This window comes from Colletotrichum spaethianum, assembly GCF_022836535.1.
Source record: "Colletotrichum spaethianum MAFF 239500 DNA, contig44, whole genome shotgun sequence".
In the NCBI taxonomy this organism is placed as follows: Eukaryota; Fungi; Ascomycota; class Sordariomycetes; order Glomerellales; family Glomerellaceae; genus Colletotrichum; species Colletotrichum spaethianum.
Window position 1 is genome coordinate 59839 of NW_026054814.1, and position 23133 is coordinate 82971.

The 23133-nt window shown below is 51.0% G+C and overlaps 11 protein-coding genes and 1 non-coding gene across 12 annotated transcripts; 5 read left to right on the top strand and 7 right to left on the bottom strand.

Annotated features, from left to right (window-relative positions):
- Positions 1-1457: 1457 nt before the first annotated feature.
- ColSpa_11229 (uncharacterized protein) lies at positions 1458-1658 on the top strand (the record flags this gene model as incomplete). Its single annotated transcript, XM_049277441.1, has 1 exon — positions 1458-1658. One exon carries the CDS (start codon positions 1458-1460, stop codon positions 1656-1658), a length of 201 nt encoding a protein of 66 aa, XP_049133398.1.
- A 1183-nt stretch (positions 1659-2841) lies between these two features.
- On the top strand, positions 2842-3282 carry ColSpa_11230 (uncharacterized protein; the record flags this gene model as incomplete). The annotated part of the gene is made up of 1 exon (XM_049277442.1): positions 2842-3282. The coding sequence occupies one exon, from the start codon at positions 2842-2844 to the stop codon at positions 3280-3282; it is 441 nt and encodes a 146-aa protein (XP_049133399.1).
- A 1473-nt stretch (positions 3283-4755) lies between these two features.
- ColSpa_rRNA_046 lies at positions 4756-4871 on the top strand. The gene has a single exon (XR_007414277.1). It is a non-coding gene; the product is annotated as a 5S ribosomal RNA (ribosomal RNA).
- Positions 4872-5392: 521 nt separating this feature from the next.
- Positions 5393-5605, top strand: ColSpa_11231 (uncharacterized protein; the record flags this gene model as incomplete). Its single annotated transcript, XM_049277443.1, has 2 exons — positions 5393-5545; positions 5570-5605. The coding sequence occupies 2 exons, from the start codon at positions 5393-5395 to the stop codon at positions 5603-5605; spliced, it is 189 nt and encodes a 62-aa protein (XP_049133400.1).
- Positions 5606-6723: 1118 nt separating this feature from the next.
- ColSpa_11232 (uncharacterized protein) lies at positions 6724-6960 on the bottom strand (the record flags this gene model as incomplete). The annotated part of the gene is made up of 1 exon (XM_049277444.1): positions 6724-6960. The coding sequence occupies one exon, from the start codon at positions 6958-6960 to the stop codon at positions 6724-6726; it is 237 nt and encodes a 78-aa protein (XP_049133401.1).
- Positions 6961-7674: 714 nt separating this feature from the next.
- Positions 7675-8587, top strand: ColSpa_11233 (uncharacterized protein; the record flags this gene model as incomplete). Its single annotated transcript, XM_049277445.1, has 2 exons — positions 7675-7875; positions 7964-8587. 2 exons carry the CDS (start codon positions 7675-7677, stop codon positions 8585-8587), a joined length of 825 nt encoding a protein of 274 aa, XP_049133402.1.
- Positions 8588-11325: 2738 nt separating this feature from the next.
- On the bottom strand, positions 11326-12327 carry ColSpa_11234 (NmrA-like family domain-containing protein 1; the record flags this gene model as incomplete). Its single annotated transcript, XM_049277446.1, has 1 exon — positions 11326-12327. The coding sequence occupies one exon, from the start codon at positions 12325-12327 to the stop codon at positions 11326-11328; it is 1002 nt and encodes a 333-aa protein (XP_049133403.1).
- A 3061-nt stretch (positions 12328-15388) lies between these two features.
- ColSpa_11235 (uncharacterized protein) lies at positions 15389-15823 on the bottom strand (the record flags this gene model as incomplete). The annotated part of the gene is given in 2 exon segments (XM_049277447.1): positions 15389-15637; positions 15656-15823. The coding sequence occupies 2 exon segments, from the start codon at positions 15821-15823 to the stop codon at positions 15389-15391; spliced, it is 417 nt and encodes a 138-aa protein (XP_049133404.1).
- A 1448-nt stretch (positions 15824-17271) lies between these two features.
- Positions 17272-17550, bottom strand: ColSpa_11236 (uncharacterized protein; the record flags this gene model as incomplete). Its single annotated transcript, XM_049277448.1, has 2 exons — positions 17272-17491; positions 17528-17550. The coding sequence occupies 2 exons, from the start codon at positions 17548-17550 to the stop codon at positions 17272-17274; spliced, it is 243 nt and encodes an 80-aa protein (XP_049133405.1).
- Positions 17551-17693: 143 nt separating this feature from the next.
- ColSpa_11237 (uncharacterized protein) lies at positions 17694-18289 on the bottom strand (the record flags this gene model as incomplete). The annotated part of the gene is made up of 3 exons (XM_049277449.1): positions 17694-17928; positions 17959-18114; positions 18219-18289. The coding sequence occupies 3 exons, from the start codon at positions 18287-18289 to the stop codon at positions 17694-17696; spliced, it is 462 nt and encodes a 153-aa protein (XP_049133406.1).
- A 201-nt stretch (positions 18290-18490) lies between these two features.
- ColSpa_11238 (uncharacterized protein) lies at positions 18491-18948 on the bottom strand (the record flags this gene model as incomplete). The annotated part of the gene is given in 3 exon segments (XM_049277450.1): positions 18491-18563; positions 18690-18750; positions 18765-18948. 3 exon segments carry the CDS (start codon positions 18946-18948, stop codon positions 18491-18493), a joined length of 318 nt encoding a protein of 105 aa, XP_049133407.1.
- An 835-nt stretch (positions 18949-19783) lies between these two features.
- On the bottom strand, positions 19784-21007 carry ColSpa_11239 (uncharacterized protein; the record flags this gene model as incomplete). Its single annotated transcript, XM_049277451.1, has 1 exon — positions 19784-21007. One exon carries the CDS (start codon positions 21005-21007, stop codon positions 19784-19786), a length of 1224 nt encoding a protein of 407 aa, XP_049133408.1.
- Positions 21008-23133: the final 2126 nt, after the last annotated feature.

The window sequence follows — 23133 nt, forward strand, 5'->3', positions numbered from 1 at the left end:
AACCTTAGGTTTACGTTAATATACTAGTAAGTTAAGGAATTTATTTAGCGTATCTTAAATACTATAGAAAATACTTAGCCTTTAAAAAAGAGATAGTTAGATACCTTTATATAAAGAAACCTATCTATTAAGGTCTAAAGAAGTTAATTTATTAATTCTAGCCGTATTAATAAAGCATTTATTAAGATTATTAAAGACTAGTTTAAGTATTTTATAATCTTAGTAATATTAGCTATTTAGCTAGCTTATAGATATAATATAAATAAGACTAGTATCCTTAAGGGTTAAGGGGTAAATAGGCTAGTACTAGGTAAAGTAAAAATAAAGTCTATATATAAAAAACAGCTTAGATTATAAGCCGAGGTATTTATTATTAAGTATATCTTAGCTAATAGCCTAGTATTATATCTTTTTGTAATATATAAGAGTAAAATAATCTAGTTGTAACAGCACAACTCCCCTAGCCAGATGGTTGTACGTCACAAGGGTATATAAGCAGTGTTGACCTGCCGGCCCACGCTCACTGTATCTTGGTCTTCCGAGACAGGAGGTGCAAGACGTGCGCCCGTGAGTTTCTCTCCTCGCCGTTACTTGCACCATCAGCAGCATCGCCACGTTGACGGATAATGTATTCGCTGCTGCCGCATAGGCTCCCTACTATTCCGTGGCGTGTCTAGTGTCACTTCCACCTGCCTCCGGCAATATAGCCACATCTCTCCTGGTATCCCAGTTGCCGTGACTTGGATCGATTTACATTCGCTTCGTCCCGTGGGACGCGTCCAGGCTTCCTAGCTTTTCCCTCATGCCATCTCCCATCTCAGCCGCTGTCCTACGAACTCCTTGTTGCATTGTAATATCGCCATGCTCATCGAAATCCTCCCTTGTTGACTCGACAGGCCGTCAACGACAGTTTCCTCTCGGTCGGCTTAGCCGTCTAGTCAATGCGAACCATGGCGAGATGATCTGTCGAAGCCGCCCGTGTCTAAGTTTTCTTTTCTCCCCTCTCCTCCTCCTCTTCCTCCTCTTCCGTCTTCTCCCCCTTCACCCCCTGCTTTATCTTCCTTTACCTCCTCGCAAGCTTTCCTACCCCCTTGCCCATTTTGAAATCTAGACGCTAAACCACTAGGAACTACAGGTATAGATAACGTACCTGACACATCGTATTATTGCCGTCCCGTTGCCTCTCTACCTGCGTTGTGTATTAACAGCACAGACACCCTTGACCTGGTTCGTGACCTGGACCGCGTAGCCACCTAGTTCGTGTCCCTATGCAAAAAGAGCAGCGCCCGCTACGCTGTCCAAGCCCTGCTCTATTCAAGGGATATCAATGACAACAACCACTATCATCGTCCTTTGACCGAGAAACTACAATTGGCGTGCACAGCGACTGTTTTACGTAGCCTCACTAATGCCGACAATTTTCCGGGCACCCCAGCCGTCGTTCCGGCTCCAGATGAATGTGCGGGCCGCCGCGGCGTCTGTTACGCCTGCTGGAAGCGAAGATTCGGCTCAAGTCGGAGATGCGCTCGATTGCTGTTGCCGTCGGCGACCTGGCGTACGACGACGATGCCCGGGACCTGAGGATGCCCCGCGAGACGGATTCGATCTGCAGGGATATCCTTGGTCTAGCAGGCATGCAACCCATCCCCCGAGGGTAACAGGGTGGCGATGCTTCGGTTGCCTTTAGGGTTAAAAATCCCTATGGGTACCCATTTGGGTTCTAACCCATTTGACCCATGGGGATTCTTTTGGGGCCCATATGGGTTATGGGTTGAAATGGGTTAAGGGTTATTTTTAAGATTATGGGTATGGGTTTTTGGGTTATACCTAATTGGGGATTTCTGTTTTCTGGATATGGGTATTATGGGTATCCGTCACGTAATAGGCAGAAAACACAGCAAATATTCTCAACCTATAAACCTATACTTATCTTATCATTTAGGTATGGGGATTTTTAATACCTATACCCAAAAAAATAATAATACCTAAATACATAAAACCCAAAAAACATATTTCATGGGTTGACCCATTCACCCAACCCATTCATCTGGGTCCCCATGGGCCCCTATGGGTTGGGGATTTTTAACTCTACTTGTCTTCGCCTCTCTTTCCGTCTCGCCTTCCGCCGCGCCTCTTAATCAGCCTGCTCCTGGAGCCCTGCTGGGGCATGACGATGGATCTCTGGTATTTCTCATCGTCCTCTTTGTGGGGGTCATTGTTGTCGGTGTTCTAGTGATAATTAATAGTATGTTTTGTCCTGGTGAGACGGTGGTGATGGTGGTGACGGCACTTTGAGGGAAGAGGGAAATGGAGTTGCATACATTCTTCTATTCGGGAACCTTGGACTGAAGCGAAGCCAACGCACCGCATATGTATGAGGATCAACGCCACGATATGGCCTCTCCCAGCCTGGACCAGGTTCAAGGTGTGTGGTGCTTAAAAATGATCAAGCATCGCGACTTGTCACTTAAGACCGTGTCCTGAAACAGGTTCATCTATCGTCGGCCAGCCCGTGGCTTTAGCCTGGGCGCGTTTCGATCTCTTTGGTGTTGGAAGAGCAAAGAGCGAGCCTATGTCTGGTCACAATCGAAAGATAACGTGTCGTATTCTTTGCTTACTTTTCTATCCATGACGACCTTGCTCTTCCATCTTCTTTCCCTCTTCCTCCTGCTAGTTTCTCCTCATCATCCCCTCCGTCTAATGACTTGGCCTTTCTGACTGCTTATCGATCGAGAGCTTCCTGCACCCTGGTGAAGTGGAGGAACCACAAAGCAACTAAAGCTTGCCAAGTCTTCTCTCTCTCTTTCTCTCAAGCCGCGCTTCTCGACTGTGCATGCAAAAATGGAATCTCGCCAACCCATACGGTCGTCGTCGCCGGCGTCGTCTCATATCGCAAGCCTCCTTTTGGTCCTCGCCGCGCCCGCGGGCGCCGAACTTGTCCCCGCCACCTTTCGGACCGTTTATATACCAGCCCTCCAGCTCTGCCCGCCAATGGACCTCTCTGCCGACAAGATCTGTGGCACCATCCTTAGCCTCCGCCACATCAAGGTTGATCACACAGGTATGGCGCCCACGCCCCTTGGACTGAACCACACCAACGCGGAAGCCTTGTGGTCTGGCTGCGCGGTGACCGCTCTGGAGGAGAGCGTCTACGATGCGGCCCTGGTGACTGGCGAGACGGTGCGGGTGCCGCCTCTCTGGGGCCACTTGAGGCGCGAAGATGCCGAAGCCAGCGGGCCTCATCCGGGCCAGCTTCCTCCTGACCGACACGCTGCTCGATGACGCGGCGCGGGGGGCGAACTCCTCTGCTGCGTGCAGCCCGGACTCGGGCCCAGGACACCGTGGGAATACGGGGCTGCGGTTGTGGGGGGCTTCTGCAGGCCTCTGTGGAAGCAGACGAGCTGGTGGGCGAGTCTTGAACAGAGAGTGAGGTTTACCGGCATTACAAAGAGGTGCCATGTTTATCTCCTGGTACTAATACGATGGAACATCGCTGTGGCTTTGGCCGTTCTCTGTACTGGGTACTTTCCATACCAAGGAACAAATGTAACTCGAAGGATGAACCATAGTCAGACTTGTTAGCGTCTTGCCATGGTTCTATTGTCTCGAGATCTGTCCCTACAATGATCACAACCATGCTCATTCTCTAGATTGGAAATGAAAGGAAGAAAAGGTCTATCGGCAAAACCTTTGCCTACATACTGGCTGCACAACATTGATTGCTCTACGCGACCATGGCACGGTGTTCGTTGACTTTGGCACGTAGGTTGACCGCAGGCGCTGCTGCTGCCAGATCTTAACGTTGCTGTGCTGCGCATACGCTCACCTACAAAGCCAAAGGGCTACTCAAGCACGTCGATGAGGCAGACCCTGGGTACAAGGTGCTTAAACACTGTGGACAGAGAGACAAGGGGCTCAGCGGGGGGGAAGCCTGGCCTTTCTTGTGGACAAACAATGGCTAGTTCAAGGCTTAGGTATCGAATAATCTGAACAAGTGGCGCCAAGACCATGTCGTCGGAGACGGGGGCGGAGAGACCTCTAGGACAACCGGCACAGCACCATCCCAACGCTCAACCCTGGAGACTTGGCAAAGATGAAGCCGCAGCGGTGCCCGACGGTAACCGGCAGCCCAAGCATTGCTACTACAAAGCTGGCCACCATCCGTCTCCGTCTTACGGGGTCCACAAATCAACCGGCGTCGGTCGGCGACGCTTCCGGTGAGTGCTCTCTGGCAAAGACCCGGATCAGCACGGATACAGAGAGACAAAAGGAAGTGACGACATCCGAACGGCCCCACGACTGCGGTCACTGGGGGGGGCGGACGAGGCTTGGGTGTGATGTGGTGCACATGGATGATGTTGGTGACGCGCTGTGTCTGGCGTGACGTTGATTGTTGATGAACAAGAGCGAAACCCCGTGCCAGGTCAGGTGATGAGTTGCTGGGTGGACGAACGTCGGCAGTTTTTCCCCAGAAGCTGTCGAAGTACGTCAATTGATAAGATATCCCTGTTGTGACTATTGCTCGTGGGTCTGATCATCTGTTTGGGGGAATCCCCTCTTCTGCTAGGCCCCCTTTTTGCTAAGTGCCAAATGCACGTGTCATCGGATTTTTGCGTATTTTTGGGTGCCGAAATCCGTCCAAGCTTGTAAAATTCATATTATTTCACAGCTAGAGAGGGTTGGATAAATCGGGGCGGTGCGGTCGACCCTCTACGCAAGAGGATGATAATCATCTTTTGCTCCTATTACCAGCACATACGACCATACCCACTGGAAAACTCGGGATCCCGTCCGCTCTCCCATAGATAAGCCAGTGAGGGCCGGATTAGTAGTTGGGTCGGTGACGACCAGCGAATACCTGGTGTTGTATGTTTAAGTTTATTTTTGGTTGGATTTTCTTTATGATCCACTCTCACGATAGAGCCAGGAACCAGCCACTACCGCCCCTAAACTTATTTCCAGTCAACATCAACGGGTACCTCATGGAATTAAGATTCCTCAAACTGGACCCTTCGAATAATGGTGTTTATCCGTCATTTTCCCGGACCGCCCCACTTTCGCCGGGCGCGCAGCCACATTGCCCACTTCAACAGAAGCCTGCCAAGAAGCGCACGGGCCTTGCCACCTGCCGCGGCATCTGCCCCACCACCCTAACGTTTGAACCAATTGTCTTACAGCGTTTCCTTCCTTCTTTGTTAGTGCAAGCAACACTCTCCTTCCCGCCCTCTGCGCGCTCCATCGCAATGAGGACTCAATCGTCGTCTGCGCGGTTCCCCCATCCCGCGCGATGTCAAGCTTGCCTACTCCCGCAACGCTGTGCACCCTAAGCTGCCAGTTGATCAAAACAACAAAGTAGTCGACCACTGGCGGGCTTGCTACGTCCATCACCAGAATGAAGCGGGTGGTGTCGTTTGCCAGAGATACTAAAGAAGCCGTCGAGCCTCCCCACGACCCGAGACCTGGAACCTACCGGGCATTGGACCTTGCTCTGCCCATCGAGATTGCAGCCGTTCAAGAGAGTCGAGTTGCTGTGACCTCCCGTAAGGTAAGTCCCCAGACACCCGTGCAGCTGATGCAAAACTGCACTGCAGGGCAAAATGGATGAACCAGTGGCACTAACGGTGCATCATGAAGTACAAGGCGCAGGTCGAGGCAGACACACGCGATGCACTCTCGAGCGACGATGAGCTCTCCGCCGACGTGGGCCTACTCCAGATAAGACATGACGAGGTTAAACCCAGAAAGATGGCCTTGCTGCATTGTCCCCGCGACTGCCACAACGTGCTCGCCTCCGACGAGCTGTCCGGCGATAACGGAAAGACCGATGCAACAAGATGGATGGATGGCTTTCCAGGGACGTCGAGTCGAGGGCCCACGACACTGGGCAGCGCCTGTGGAACCACAAACACACGGCAGCGTAGGCCCATGAGCCAGCGCCAACGTAGGTGGACGATGAAGACTTGGAACCAGCCACTGAATTTGATCTTGGCGGAAGCGCTTCTTCCACCTCCCCAAATATCTCCTTGGCCTGTGTGCCTCGACAAGCTCTGTCACTTCACACGCTCGCCTTATTACCGCCGCTGCCGTTGCCTCTCGTTTCGCCGAATTGGACCCGTTAACCCTTGGAAATCCATGTCTGCCCCTGCAACCCCTTGTAGCTATAAGCCACCTTACTCCCGTCGTCGACTCCAGCAAGCCCTGCTGGGCTAGCAAGCACCCATAAGTCATGTAAACATTCAGCCCGAGGGCATCACACAAACCTTTGAAGCCCGCGCACTGCAAGGTTTCTTGCCGACTCCTGGGGAGACAATGACGCGGGCAGCAGTTCCTGACGTTTGCAAACAAGGCCATGGGTGCTGGAGGCTCTTGTGCTGGTAGAGATGGAGAGCGTGGTCATTGGGCTTGGGCTTTTGGGTTCAAGTCTACAGGCAGCGGTTGTTCGGTCAGGCTCGGCTTCATGTTTTGTTACCATGCTCGTCACGACAGGCAGCTGGCTGGGGCGCAGGATATCAGATATCAGTGCATCCCGTGGAAATTGCAATGGGAATTCAGTCTCTCATAATGCCGCACTTCTGTCCATAGCCCCCATCTCCCTCTTAGTTATGCACCATCATCACAGCCTCCACCTCGCACGACCGTGACCAAATTCCCATCCACTGCACTGTCACATCTCTTCCCATGCCCGCCCACAACTTACAAGATGGCCTCGCACTCGTTAACCAATTATCGCTCGACTTGGACAACATATACGCGACGGTTCTCGCCCGCTGGCGGACTCTCGATGACATCTTCGACAAGGAGTCGGTCCCGGATGCAAGGGCCGAGTCTTTCAGCCTCTGAGTCTACCACCGCGTCACCCCAGGGCTTCTCACCACCGTCTGTCGACTGCTGTTCAAAGACGAGCTCAGCACTCGTGATCCATCGTCCACTGCACGTCGCCTTAGGGTTGCCTCTTTCCATGGCGGTACTCACGGCGCCATCGGCTCCGCTCCGGTCAACAGTGGATCCATAAAATAGGAAAGCGGCACAAAAATACTGGAGCCGCCGCGATGGCCAGGGCAATCGGAAGAGTATCATGCAACAATCTCAATGTTTGAATCTCGTCTGCATCTATTTGCAACCACGGGTTCGTTCACCTTGTGCCCTGGCTTTGTGGCCTATCTACTGTGTACTGACTGAAGCATACCTCCCAACACGCAAGGCGTACTTCTGTATACATGGCAGCAACTCTCTCAACTGTTCATCGAGGCGTTGCTATACACATGGAGCTATACAAAAACCGAGGCCGGTGCGCAATGGATGGTTCTCAGCAGACTTCCAAGCACACAGACACAAGGACACAATGCCTTCTACGACGACGACGACGACGACGACGAGAACGCCCAATGATGGCAATGACGATGACGACTCGTCCCTATAACACACACACACACACACACACATACACACTGGTCGCGATTGTTTGCTTCATTAGCTCATGCACCGGCTAGACCAAATTTGCTAAGCCGACAACCAACCAACAGCACGCCGCGCTGGTTGACAACAAAATATCGACCCTCTTCTAGGAGACCGCGCCCTCTTTTACCTCGCTCCGTCCCTCCGCGCCTTGCCAGCCATCATTGCCCAGGACCTCATCTCAACCAGTCGCTGTCGCTACCACCGCCGCTGTCCATCATGTTTCCAGTTGTTGCATTCTCGCCAGGTGCTGCAAAGCGTAGCAGGCTGCTACAGGCGGGAGATGAACAGTCCACAACGCCCCAGGTCCCTCGAGCCCAAGAGATGGACATGGACCCAGCAACGCGCCGGCGCAAAGTCCCCTCGGTCAGAGGATGGGCCGACTTGTATGACCACATGACGACGCAGGATCAAGCGTGGGTCAGAACTAACCCCTTGCGCACATATGCAGCAGCTCTCATGCCCTCGGACGTGCGGGGTTCTCTGACAGAATGACGACACAATACAGGTTCTCCTCGGTGAATGCTCCGACTCGGCCCCAGTCATACAGCGCTTCCTGTCCACTCGACAGACAACGATCTACGCCCTCCATCAAGACGTTGACAACCTCTCGGGACTTCTTCAACGAAACCGCGAGCAGGGCCTTGTCCTTCAGAAGTCCCTGGTGATCCGGATTCTTGACGCCGCCACAGAGCTGCGCTGGTGCTCAGCGCGGCTGACCCTTACTCTCTTAGCCGACGCCCAGGTTGTTGGCAAGTACGAGAGGGACCCGGCGCACATGATGGGGATACTGCGAAAAGAGAGAAAAGAGAAACACCTGTCTAGGTTTCTCGTCCGGGCTACACAGACGCTCTGCGCCTGCTTCATCGCTGTGCTTGACACCTACGACGCCGTGGACCAGTGTTTTGTCGATTCAACTCTGTACAGTGCCATTCCGTTTCATAGCTGCGCTCTCAGCATCAGGGCTGCCGTTTCACTAGGAACAGACGGGACGCAAGGACCTGCAACCAAGAGTACAAGTCAGACGCTTGGCGAAGTCTACACACTGCAGTCCGTAACCAAAGTAAAGTGTGTCTCGGAGAAGCTCTGTCATGCTATTGCATATATCGAGGACGCCTTGAGTGGAATGTGATTCGGAAAAAGGATAGAACCTAGAAAAAACAAACTTTTTGGTACCGCGTTAGGCTTCTTATATGGTATCGCAGGTCCTGGGCCTAGGTGGGCTTGTTAGATGCAAATGAGTCAATCTAAGTACGATCAGTATAGACTCATCACAACGGGACAAGTAGGTTGTCATTCAGACGCCTCGTTCGAGAGTCGAGTATCTCTGTCGCTTGCGGTGACTTAGGAATCAGTCGCGCTCGTTGGAACCTGGCTGGGAGTGCTCCCAAACCAAACGGAGCCTGTGGAAGTTCAGTCCAGCGTGCCTGATTTGACCGAGGTAGTCCCGTTGAATCCACGGCTTATCAGTCACCGAAACAGGCAAAATACCCAGAATCGGTCGGTTCCCTGTCCACTGATACTGCGGTTGTCTCGACGCTGGCGGAGTTCAGATAGTAGGGACGGTTGAAGGGTGCTTATTGTACGCGAATGTATGGTACGTATCCACTTCTCGTGGCTTGTTGATTTAGGGGATAAGGAGTCCTCAAACAGACTGCACGTGGCTCTTCAGAGTCTTTCGAATCCTTGTAACCTCGACTATGTCGAACTTTGAGCCGCCAAAACTCTTACTAGTCTCCCTTGGCGCAGGCATTGGACTTTAGTGTAAATCAGGTAGATGAAGCTTGAGCAGAGGGCATCCTGGCGAGGTGAACGGGCTTGCTGTGCTAACCCGGACACACAGCTCCGTTCGCGCTCAAGAAGCTGGCTGTGGTGGGTCGGGAAATGTGCCACCGGACTAAAAACTTCATAATCTTTCCTTATGAGTATACCTGTGCTCTTGAAGCGCCCAAATGCTGGCGGATGGCGGGCCTGCGTTGACACCGTGGCTGAAGAGTAACAGTGCGGGTTTGTCGCGGAAACTCTGTACATACATCTCAAGCTTCCTTGCACGGCATGCTGGCGGCCACAGTTGGACGGCAAGCTCTAGGATTGAAAACTCACTAGTATGCGATTGAGACTGGAGACTACGATGGCCGTGCCATCAGATGATGAGAGGAAACTGACAAAAAAGAATGATGTCGACTCTTTGCCAACCAGCAAAGCTCAGCACTGCTGCCGTCTAAATCATCTTCCTATCGCGCCCCACATACATCCTTTGAAGCGTCATCCCTGGGACTATCGTTCCAGATCGGAACCCAGCTTTTGTAAGACGGCTGCGGCGATGTAGTGGCCCGGAGCAATGGGAGTAGTGACAGACAGCGTTGGGGGCCTGAAGTAAGACTGCAGATTACCTCAAACTCAGTCTCGGCCCTTGCCATGATCGCTAGATCAACAAGTTTACCTGGCTCTTGTCTCATGGTGTGTGTTGGAATAACAGCACCAGCTGGTTGTACGACACGCAAGACTCAAGGACACACACCATAGCAGAGGGCACAGACTGGATATTCGGCCCTCGGTTATCTATTGAGGGGATCAAAGTATATTCATGCCGAACTGACTCAGGGACGTACGAGATCATATATCTCGTGTACGAAAGCCAAGTCTTGTAGTTAGGAAGATAATCATGGAAAATACATCTTTGGTTCACCTCTAATTTTAACCCGAGTACGATCGTACACATGGGTTCTCTCAGGAAGAGAGAATCCATTTAACTCTAGGTAAGATTTATATGAACATCAAGTAGTTTCTTGACGCCATGAATAGGGGTTGAGCGATTAAGCTTTTTAAGAACGTACGCCAGCTCGCGCAGTACACCCAGGAGACAGGCCTCTGTGTGTGGCTTGCGACATCGTACACCAAATACTATCCAGGACACGACCCGTCAAGGTCACATGGCTCATCTCATATGTGTCGACAACGTCATCGTTATGATCAAGCCACGAGACTGGGACACACGTCCCCATTGCCTGTGTTGTTTCGCTAGCAGCTTGGATATTCGTCATGAAGCCACTCTGTTAGATGATCGATGTCGATTCGATGCAGCAACACCGGGGCTCTTTGATCAAAGAGTGGATTCTTCCCATCCCGGTCGAAGCGGGGTTCTGTCTTGTAATAATCTACTAGTTCTCACAGGTTCTTGCATATTGCAGTTATGCGTATAAGCAAGTTTCAGCTACCTTTTATCCGGAGACAGGCGTCAATCCAACACTATGTACCCAACATGCCTAAATGCATGAAGGGAACCTCTCTTTTCTACATGGCTCAACGGTACAAGTCACAGGTCTGATAGCAGTGAACTGGCGATTCTTCCTTGATGCCCAAGTGGCCAAAAGCCGGTTGTTCTTCCCCGAACATTTCACGCAACCCCCAATACAACGTTCCACCTTCCCGACAAACACATGCACAACTAACGTCAGTCCCAAAGTTAACGGGCGATATTCATCAAGTGCCTGGGAAACTACCAGTCTTATTTGTGGAAGAAAATGAACCCCCCCCCCCGGACTCAGCCACACCGTCACACGCAGCGACTCCATATCAGGATACTAATCTCACCCTCAAAATCCATAATGCAGTTCGAAAAGAAACTTTGGAACCCCATTCATTACTATTGAAAGGTACTTTGTTTTCTGGAAAGGAGGTCAACCACAAGACATCTAAAGTTGGTCTTAAGGACGATGCAGAAAACACGATGGCTGAGTACTATTAGCCCCATTGCGTTTCCATAACCGGAACTCTTTTTTCAAGAGGAATTGCAGAAGACTCTTTACACAACTGGATGTTCGCGCCTTTCGTGTCTACTGGCAGTGGCACAAAAATTCCCACCGTTTTCTACTCCATAAGGGGCGACCAATCCTCCGTCTCCATGTACTCCCTCAAGCCTGTAGGCTTCGCCTGGGAGTCGAGGTCCGGAAGAGATAGGACATCTGGGTCTCCCCCAGTATAGCCAAACTCGTTGCTGTAAAGCATTGATTCCAAAAACTCCGCCCTCGCCGGCTCCGGTAGGGATTCGACGTACTCGGAAGGTGAAACCTCCTTGAACTCGGTTTTGAGCCCCAAGACCTCGGACCAAAGTGTCCAGAAACCCGTCCATGTCGCCCACTCTGACAACGCCAGAACAGTCTTCCCGGCCGGCTGCTCAACGAGCGCCTTAACAAAGATGCCGGTATCTTGATCCACAACGATCCACGGGATTGGCGAGCTCTGTCCGGCAGGGATAGAGATGAGAAACGAACCGTCGTCTTGCTTCAGTGGTCGCCCTACAACGTTCTTCCAGTTCGAGGCGTAGGTTCCAACCTGCACGATGCTCAACTTGGCAGCGAGCCCTGGCAGTTCTGCGCGTATTCGGTCTGTCACGACCGCCTTGCCGTCGAAGTGCCAGTTTTGCGTGTATTTTCCTCTTGACCATTTCTTGGCGTTGCTTAAGCTGCTGAAGACAAAGTGCGTTAGGGTGGACAGAATCTCTGGGGCGCTGGCGGCGACGGCCATGTTCATGCCCTGTGAAATCTCACGCTGGTAGGCGAACTCGTTGATGGACAAACCGGCCTGCTGAGCCTTGGGATAGTTTGAGGGGTCGAACATGTGGCCCCAAAAGTTGGTGACCGCGAAGATAGAGGATGCGCCTGAGAAGGCGCGTTTCAAGGAGGGAATATCGTCGACGTCGCCTTGCACAAGCTCAACGTTTTTGGATTTCCATGCAAGAGCGGCCGCAGATGATGGATCGCGAGTAATGCCGCGAATTCGCCATCCTGGGAGGCTCAAAAATATGTTCGCGACAGATGATCCTTGGTTACCTGTAATACCAATGATAACAATAAGTTTGGTATCCGCCATGATGATGAATTCCGTAGTATGATGGGGTTCTGTGGTAAATCCCTATGAGATTCAATGAGACGACGCCAACGGTCTAAATATGAGGAGGACCAAGTGTTGTGGTGCAATTGAGTGCTTGGGGTCAGCGCCCCTCTCACTGTCTCATCTACTTGACAAATCAATTTAGCTCACAAAGATGACGGTGTGTGGAGCCGCGAATGGGGTCCCATGGCTCATGAACGGCATTGGATCATTCCGCCGGGTCTCATTTTGCGCCGCCCCTCCGTTTTGAAGCAGCCAGCCGAGACGAGGAGCTGTAGTCTAATTAAGCGTATGTCTACTAACATTCTGTCCTGATGGGCATATTCCTTCTACATGAGGCTGCTTGTGGGTATAGTTTTGCGCCATCAACACACATTCCGAGCCGAGTGTTTCATAATGCCTCCACGAAGTCACGGTAGTGATGTGTGGCAGTCCTTCCTACCTCAGTCGTACCTAGGTAGCTCATTGACGAATAAGACGGCGAGCTGTTCATGCCTGCTCAGTTCAACATCATCTCCTCTTGCAATTAGACATCTCTTCAACTCTATCGAAAGCTCTGAAGCTAGGTACACCACATCAAACCAATACCGATGTCTTAGTCAAGGCTACAAGTGACCAGGGAGATAATAGTTGGTTGAAATCCAGAGAGGAAGTGCACAGCGAACCTGTCAACCGGATCACTGATCGAATACATACGCAATAACAGACTGTGTGAGGACCCTAAGCAATAGCAGCATTTGATGATTAGAATGTAATCTTTCTGGTACACAAGGTATAGGGATCGAAGACCTAGATCCATGTATGAAAAGACGGTTCACCACCAAGAGTGCGTGACTCGCAATGATGATCGTTCAGCTGAGGATTTAGATCAGTAATCACAGCCGAAAATACACATGAGCCTGGGTATAGAACGATTCGGCATGACCGGAGCACCGATCTCAACCGAAGACAGTGATGGGCCAAAAGTGACCTAAGCACTGTGCTCTGCCGCTAATTCATCCTCCCATCAAGTGTTAGTAGACATACGCTTAATTGAAACTTTATTACAGCACTCACCCTCATGCATGCAGCCGATCGGGTTCAAGCCCACCCTTTCCCATCACCAGCATCGTGACTGTTGAAGGATTGACAGCAACCCATGCGCGCGCGCGTCATAGCAAACCCATGCAGTGATGCAATTCTTGACAACAGTCCAGTCGTGATCAGCGAAGCAGCAAAACGGATCACAAGACCACACAGCCGTTGAGGCCATCACTCCCGTGGCTGCCAGGCCAGTCTTTTTTGTTGGACCCTTGATGTATTCCTGAAAATAATGAAAATAATGGAAAGAATTGGAAAGAATTGGAAAGGAAATAGGACAACTTGCAGCGACGGAATCCTACGGGCGGAAGGTTCCAAGTGATTTACAATGTAATTGTTCGCAATTGCGCGTCGTTGCCATGGCAGGCTATTTGGTTCCCGGTTCGTGATTCAACAATGGCACGCGCAGTGGTGGCTCTAACCACAGCCATAGCCACAGCCACAGCCACAGCCACCCACACACCGAACAACTTGCGCCTGCAAATATTTTTTTGCAGTTGCTCCCGGGAGCCATTCGGTTGGCCAATGACTTTCTTGCCAACCATTTATCCATCCTCAGACATCGCCGTTGGCTAGGGATTTGCGTCGTTCGAACCATGCCTCAACGGCCTCCAGCTGAGGCGGCATGAACTTGCTGCAAGTATGAATTACAAGTCCTCCCCACCGCGAAAGCCTGTGGAGAACTCCTGCCGGCCATGACTGATGTAACTTGCCCTTATTCTTTCATCGTGACTTGAACTGTCAGCTTCTGCAGGAGAAGTGTGACGTTTCTTGGCGTAGGATCGAGAAAGTCTCGAGTCTGCAAGTACGGTGTTTGCGGGGTCCATCGACGTCTCTTGGTGGGCGGGCATGGTCTTGGACTCGGGCAGGAAATCTGCCTTGAGTGTCTTGGAAAAGCCACCATGTGTCAATTCATGCAAGAGGGCGGCAGGGGCCGGCACACTGAATGCGATGCTGGTCATTCTCCTCGACCTTGTCTTTTTACATCACACAGACCGTAAACCGAGGAGGAGAGAGAGAGAAGAGAAGAGCATGATCACAAAGCGATTTTCACGTACGCCCTCTAGTATGCAGTGCTTCTGCTAACGCCTGTACATCAACTGCCTGGGCTTTTATTATGTCGCGTTCCGTATTCGTTCCCCTGAAATTCTTCATCTGCTGGGCGCGCGTAGGACAAACGACACCACGTGCCTCCTAGGGCCGAACGGCCATCTGACCTCGGGGGTTTGGACTTCTTGTCCGAGATTTTAAGCACATTAACCAGGCCAGCAGCAATAATATCAACAGACCTTTTCAACCTAATCTGCTCATGTGTCAACGTCTTGTGTTCCCTTTCCTAAGCCCTAAATCGACGAGACAAGTTTGTCAAGACCGCCGGACTAGCTAAGAATGGCAAGAAGCCCACAGTGGGCCGGTCGTGTTGCCTGCACAGTCCGTGTTAGCGATCTTGGTACTGAGATCATGGCTGAGTCATAGTGGCAAGGCCTATTCTCTGTCCAGAACTACAAGACCCTTATCGCGTGGTCTCTACATCAACAGTATTCTACAGCATAATTTCACAAGAAGATAGGGGTGTCGATTGCTGCACTGGGGCAAATCCAGACACGACCTGCGAGTTTTCTGGTACTCTACTACTATTAGACTTGGAATCCCCAACAATGGCTAGCTTGGACCCTTGTAGCCAACCTGAGAGTGGCTGCGCTGCTCATTTGGAAGCTACTTCCAAGTTATGTCGGTTGATGAATTCTTGTTCGCCTTGGGGCTTCGTCTTATGTTTTGGAGACACATTCTATCACATGATAACTGCCTCTGGGAGTTCAGAGGGCTGTGTTCCTGTTAGCTGGAGGATGATAGGAGAGAGGGTAGAGAAGATGGGAGCACCGACGTCAAGGAGAGTTTCTGCACTAGGCATGGCAGCGTCGTGACCCCTCCTTGGTCCATATTGGGTTTGTTGTGTCCGTCACTGACCTCCCCGACCGCCATATGCGCCCAATGTCCGGTGAGTGAGCCAGACAGCTGCCTCAGTCACCAGAGAAACACCCTCCTCCCAATCCCACGCGTCAGCGTCTCGGACCTCCACCATGCGCGCGTATTCCTTGTCGGTGAAGTTGTTCGCGGGCCGCCATCCACGGTCAACCGCGCGACGGAGCTTATCAGGGAATGCCGCAGCAAAGGATCTAATGTTATAGGCGAGACGTCGTAGGGCGTTCTAGGCCGTGGTGCCCACATATACGGCGAGTCTGGTCGGCATGGTCGGGTCGGGCTGGTGAGTATACGGCCGCATGTCATGTTCGACGAGAAGCCAATCGGGTGGTTCTTCGTGGGTCGCTTCGGAGGAGCGTTTCGATGACATGGGGGAGAGAGGTATGGTGCAGAAGCTGTCAAGCGTGCTCATTTTGGTGGAAAGACGAGCTGTGTGCTTTGCAGGCGCTGTATGGTGGATGCGTGTCGTGGGGTTTGTGCTCTCCTTCTTGTGCTTGTCGTTTTCCTCGATTTCTATTCATTCGAGAGCTGTCGACGTCAAGTGTAAAATGTTAAGGATGGCCTGACGCAGCAAAAGAAGAACAAGTGGCAGAAAGCAAGAAGCCAAAAATGGAAGGAGGGGGGAGGGGTGGCACAACTTCCGAGTTTTCCGGCAGAAGAGAGCTTTCAGCTTGCAATTGCACAGCTCACACGTCCAAAAACAACGGTATATTCACGCTCGAGCGGCTGACGCGACTCAAAATCCTCAACTTTCATACCCCCTATACCCAACTCGAAAATTGTCAGCGCCAAGGACACAATTGAGAAATCACACAGAGCTTTTGAGGGAGGATTTGATTAAAAATAGAACAAAAGAGACCCACGAGTTCAAAAACTAAGAAAGAAGCCCCACTTGGTGAAAAGACAGGTTTATTCGGCCTTTGCATGGCATCGGCCTTCACGAAAACCTTGTAATCAGTCACCTCCTTGGGATATGGATTATTGATCGGTATGGCGACCTCACCTGGCTCTGCCAGAAACAACACATGCCCATCGTCGTACAGTCTGCCTGAAATGGTGAACCTGCTCTGGAGAGCGAAGCCGAAAGCTTCCCAGAACATCGATGGCTGCTTTTTGGGTTTAATGGCTGGCCCTGCAAGCCGACTCGTTTGATTGAGCAGTGCAACTTGGTCCGGTATCTCATCGTGTGCCAGAGAGAACACTTAGAACTTCTGAGGCTTGACTAGAAGACCCAATGACACTAAAGCGTCAATTTTGGTCGAGGAGAACGGGACGGTATTGGCGCTGGACATGATAGGTCAGAACTTCTGGCATTCTGCAAGCAATATAATTTTTTCTGATGAAGCATTAAATGGAATGTTCCAAAGGATGATCATGAATTGAAGCCGAGGGAGTGCTTGAATTCAAAACAGTTCAATCGACATAGCACAAGAGCTGCAACAGACTGACGTTGCTTTCAACGGCGAGAGTGTACGTAATAATCGACGTGGCGTTCAGGAAGCCAGCTGAACGGGCGTGCAGGTGGGCGCATGGGTTTCACAGTTGCATGACTATCATTGCATTGGTGATGTTAATCTCTTTCCCTGGCAACTAGCGGTGCGATGAGTTCACATCGGTGTGGCGGCAGAACTAATGTGTATGTAATAATGAAGTATTGCATGTGACTAAAGCGCGTGATTGAGCATCATACGGACACTTGGCATGTTCGATTGAAAGCTCGGCTTAAAAACGACAACACACATTCCACGCGGCCAAGACATCACATATACTGCCTAGACCACACCCGTGTTGAGATAGCTCGAAGCATCTGGAAGATCTGTGTGGAAATTCTAGCACTTACAAATCGCGAGCTGGACCTTTTTACGCGAATTTGACTTTCTCGCCAAGGAGGCCGATGAGAGGGGCGGTACCAACGTCTTCGCTGGGAACGACCTTGAGAGTCTTGGCTGCAGCATCCCGGTGGGCAGTATGGTTGATCTTTTCGCTCTTGTGGCTGCCGCTACCGCCCAAGCTAATAGGGAGACCAAAAATACCGAGGCTGCCACTGGCGCTAGTCGTCTCCTTGAGCTTGGTATCGAGACTGCGCGCGATGCTATCGTTGAAGCTCACCTCCTACCCGAGACGTGAAATGGTAACCATTGCATTTGGAGAAACACCATCGTTTGCCCATCCTTTGGTGCATCAGAGCGAAGCTGGAACATGGAAAGAGAGAAAGCCCTAAAAAGATGAGAAATGGCACGTTAGTATTTGCAGGAGGCAACTCATCATTTTGAGGCAGATGACTACTGACCAAGAATCAGGTTCGACGGGGATCTTCCGGTCTTGTCGTACACGATCTTAATCTTGACGGAGAAAGCATCACTGCTCGTATCGAGAGTGGACGAGCTCTCTGAATGGTTGCCAAAAGCATTGAAGCGGAACCATCCTCCATAGCTGAAATCAGCATTCACACCAACGGTAGTCTGCCCAAAGTTGTACTTGGAGATATCATCCTTGGTGCCAATGACGAACTTAATACTATTGGCTGGTTCGTAGTGGCCACCCTACCTTGCTCGAACTTCCTGGATGAACTTTTTGTATTGCAGCGCCGTGTAAGCGGGCATCAAGTGAGTCGACGGCTTGGGAATTCCCTTGACCATCTGTTGGTTGCGCACAAGCTCTTGAGGGCTCATCACATTGCCCATGGCAGCTGGCATGTTATAGCTATGTTGGAGTTCCACTATGTTAGCACGCATGCTATGTTACTGGGCAGGAAGAAACTATTTGCAGTAAAAGGATTAGGGACAGTTGTGAGTCTGCTGGCTCACCCTTCATAGGCCTTCTCAATGTTTAGACCGCGGGCCAACTTTACTCGCGTTTTTTGGATGGTCACGGTCATCGGTCCACCGATCTTCAGCCGGATCTGCTCGATCGTGCTGGTGGCCACATCCAAAGCATTGAGGGCTGTCACATACTCGTTGGCGTGGCCGTTGTTGATCTACTCTCGGAAGTTCAGGCTATTGGTGAGCCCTTTCTTCTCTTCCTTGGTGAATTTTTCGAATGCCTTGTCTTGTTGAATGTCGACTGCGGCTTGGGCGGCCTAGAGATCTTCGCGGGCGTTGTAGAGGTTCTGGCTCTCGACAGGGCCAGGTTTTGCTCCCTGATCATTGCTCCTGGATTAGACTATGCATACAAGAAGCGATGAATATGAGGGTCCTTACAGTGTCAGCCCAGTTGAGAACACTTGCAAATTAAGTCAGCCATACAACCAGAAAGCTTCGGCGGGATACTTCACGTACCTCTGAAGAGCATCGTTATAACCGCGAGAGTGCCCAGGGTCGAAGAACAGGTCGTCCGAGGCTAGCAGATGTTACCAATGTTGTGGATACCCTGATTGGTGTACTCATTAGGGATACCATCGCCACCAACAGGTCCCTTCTGGGCCTCGCTGCCAAGGAAGAAGGCACTGGCACTGCCACCATCGGCGCCAATCTTGTCCTTGACAGCCTGAGCATAGTCTAGCCTGAAGATCTTGTTGATCTTGTCGGAGGCAGACATAGCTGTGATTTGTGAAGTATAAGAGAAGAGAGTTTGATGATATGAAGGGTAGCTTATTAAAATGAGAAGTCGCAGATGCTGATGAGAAAGGTAGATACGAGTGTTCAAGCATGAACTCGGCTGGGCTTATATAGATGTTCATTTGCAGCTGTCTTGACTGCAGAAATCCCAGGTGCGCCTCGTGGAAATCTACGCGCAAGGTAGAGGGTAGGTTCTTCTTGTTGAGGTAAGGGCGTTCTGATCTAGCGAGAGCAGAGGTAAATCAGTAGGCTATATGCAGCGCTGGCCCTTTGTAATACGGCGTCCTAGGTAGAGTCTAGGCTCAATTGCTGGATAGTATGGTTGATGATACGCAACGAAATAGGTTTCACGTATTAGACCTGGTGGAAGGCCGCCGATAAGGTCGCATTGCTCGTCATTTGTACCATAGAACTCGCTAACTCTAGGAAGACTGCTGTCGGAAGCAGGCGATAATGGTATATTGTTATTTTGTTGACGTTGGCGTTTTGGACGTCGAGCTTATTAGCAGCGCTACTGCTTCTAGTTCGGCGACGCGAAGACATAATGGGTGTTGCTTGATTTGGAGATTCAAAGGGTAACATTGATTTTACCAAAAATAGGTAGAAGCAGGATAAGGTAATACGTTATGACAGGTTGGCAGATTCAATTGCACTAATAATATTTTTTGGACCAATCACAGAAGCAGAAAGCGGCGCCCGTATGTCAATTGCCTTAGGAAGACCCCCACAGACGCGGATACCTGTATTCGGAACTCAACGATCCTTAACATGCTGCGACACTCCTTTTCAAAAACAAGTACAGGTTCTTTCAAGACTCAAATGAGCGTCACCATCTGGCCCCTCTTAACTCGGAGCTCATCATTGATGAACTCTTTCTCACCGCAGGCTGAACGGAAATGCCGCCAATCATTGAAGCATATTTGCCGGAATGTTACGGCGCCAGTCCTCTTTAGCCGATAATCATTCCGCTCCACCAGAATTCCGACTCCCGAATATTTTATATCCTCGTATCCGTCGTCCTCAACTGCATCCTCTCCGTCATTACCCTCCTCGACAGTATTCTCCTCGATTTCGCCATACTGAATGTCATCTTCCTCGTCACAGTCCTTGATCTCGTGTCCAAGTTTGTCTATAAACACCCTCGATGCCGCAAGCAAAAGAAACTCACATTGAGCCTCATCTTGGGCTGGTTCAGTATCCGGAAAGGCCTCAATCACAGCATCACTCTGAATTCCATCAACCACAACCATCCACCGTTCCTTTTCGGCTACAAACCGAAGCGTACCTTTGCAGATATGTGCCTGTATTTCAATCTCCTGATTACCAAGCTCGGAGCGTTCGTCTGGCGGCCACGCGTTGCCTGCTGGATTATTAGTGGGTCCCCCAACAACGACTGTCTCCTGAGCTTTCCCACTGCCCTCGGGATTTTCAAGCTTCGGCGCAATGCGTTCAAGCTCCTGCTTCTCCACAAGGACATTCTCTCTCTTCAAGCGCCATTGAAATGGCTCTTTAAACTGGAATCCGACCTTACCTCCTTCATGATTAGTCGCCACGTAAAACCGGGGGTTACCTCGGAACCTTGGGACAACCTGGATTGGCACATCCAAGTAAGTCCACGACCAGTGCGGAAAGGGATTCTCCTCCTTTGCTTCCGTTGGGCTCGGGCCCTCTTTCTTTGCGTCCAACCCCTTAGGCCGGCACACTACCTGCCATGCAAGTTGTTCCTCGAGGCGGCCAGACCATAGTCCATGTGCATACTCCTGATCTAGCATGTCGCGCATGAGTTTCGCTATACCCCAAATGGCGTTGTCTTTATCAACATGCTTGGTGAGAATACAGGAGGTGTAGGTGCGGACGACCCTCTCCCATAGCTTCTCGAGGGAATCTTCGGAGGTCTTGACCAGTGAGCGCACGGTAATGTCAGCCTCTTGTAGGCGTTGGCGCCAGTGGCGATCTGTAGCAGCTTTGCTGTCAAGGGATTGTGGGAGACCGGCGGGGAGGGCCTCGCAAGCGGAAACGGTAGCGCAGTCCCAGAACATCTGGTCCCGACCGAATTGGAGCAGACGTGGCGATAACATGCGTTCTGATACTTGTTAAGACGGTTTTTGGGGAGTTGACTGGGGTCTTTACCTTGAAAAACCCAGCCGCGAGTGTAAAGGGGGCTACCGAGGAGGACTTTATCCCAAAGGTCGGAGGAGAGGACTAGCCAGTCGCGGCCGCTGAATCTGAGGGACGAAGTGTTCGGCGAGTATTTGACGGGTAACGCGTCCGATGTGCGATTTCGATATAGTCCACCGTGGCAATTTTCCGAATCAGCAGCCGCGAGGTTGCAATAGGAGTTTCGATACACCTTATGCATGAGCTTTGCCTCGACGTCCCAGTCTTCCTTATTGTCTTGGATGATACAAATAGAGTCAATCCAGATGTATCGTATCCCAAGTTTCCGCGTGATTTCGATGGCATCCAAAAAGTTTTTGTTGCTGTGGATGGTATTATTAGGTGAGGCTTCATCACCATTGTGATCATCTGGGCTCTTCCATGGGATCCCGTTGATGACGAAGTCAGTAAGTTTTGCGGCTGTAAGCTTTACAAACTTCTCCTTGCCCCAGCAGTGACTCAACGTCATGTATCGCGTCCTTTGACCTCCAACCGTCTTCCCATCGGTCTGGACGATGCGGATATGTAATGGTGGCCACGGGCCGTCCGGGGCGCCCAGATCTAGAACGCGGGTCGGTACGAAGTCACTGCTGGCATGCCGCGCCTTGCATTTAGGATGGTTGTTAACGCAGTTCTTCAGCCAAGCCTCCATCTGCTTTTGAGATGTTTCGGAATCGGTTCGTAGTCCGAAAGACCCCTCTTCAGGAATCGCGCCAAAATCTTGGACACGCATTAGTGTCTCGACTTGAGGAATAGAAGAAAAATAACCCACCAACTTTGGGGTACAGGTCAAAGAAGATTTCTGGGAGCTTTTTACTCTCCTTCGCCTTGTGCCCCTGGCTGAAGACGGGACGGAATGTGATGTAGACGTAGCTCCTGGACTCCCTGATCTGAGTAGTCCCACGTATGCTCCAACGATAGACTGGCATGAAGCCACCATTGTAATCGATGGTCCCAATAGATGCAAGTAGCTTACGACAGAAGACGCAGCCTGATTCGGCGGCATTCTTGAACTTGACAGGATCAGTGTCATGATAGCCCCATGACTTGTCAGACTCTAGGACGTTCTGTTGGCAAAAGTCGCAGATTTCCATGGTCCCTTACGTTAAGCGTCGCTGCAAATGTCAGACACGATGAAGATGGAGAAGTTAACAGACGAGGCTCTAGCTCCTGGATGCGGAGGTGTCAGACCGAGGATTCCATCCAGGGGGTTATTATTAACTGTCCACCAGGGGCGAGCAGGGCCTATGAATGCTCAGAGGGGGTGGCAGGGTTATCTGGGTAGCATGCAGGGGTTTGATTTAGGCGCCTTCACACCGTGCGAGGTACCAGGAATTATTCGTGTCCACGTGAGGATCTGAAATTCGAAACTGGCTGGAGCCTGTAGCCTGCAGCCTGATTACTAGCTCGTAGTTACGTACTGCCTCCCATCTTTGCAGACTTGTAAGCGTCCACAAAGCTGTTTTGGCCCTCTAAGATCAATCACTAGGCTGACAGAACAGATGAAAGAGGACTGAGGATACACAGCAGGACCTTGTCCAGTGATCCAGCTGGCTGCTTTTACTTCAAGTCCTGATTTTCTCATGGGGGATGTCTAGTATTTCTTCGAAGGAAAAGGTTCTGCGTAGCCGCTTCGAGTTCATTCTCAAGCTCCGAGGTCACGTACACGGCCCAGCTGCCTGTCAAACTACACCAAGACCCTCAAACCGTAGTCATCCAACACAATGCTTGTAAAGTCGAGACTTGACCGAGCCCGCATCAGAGATTCACAGTAGTTCTCGTTTGCGTACGTATGGAACGTCTTGCAGTAAGTCTTCATCGGATAGCTGAGGACGGAATCAACCACGATAAAACCGCGTGCAGCACGGAGCATTTCTTTAAGTCGTTGGTGGTATTCGCGGACCTCAAGTGGTGGTGCCCCTATCTTGGAGACTTTCTTCGTCGAAGTGACCGATATAGCCTGCACTCTATTCGGCTGATGTTCCCTGAATGTTGTCGCCGTGTTTGA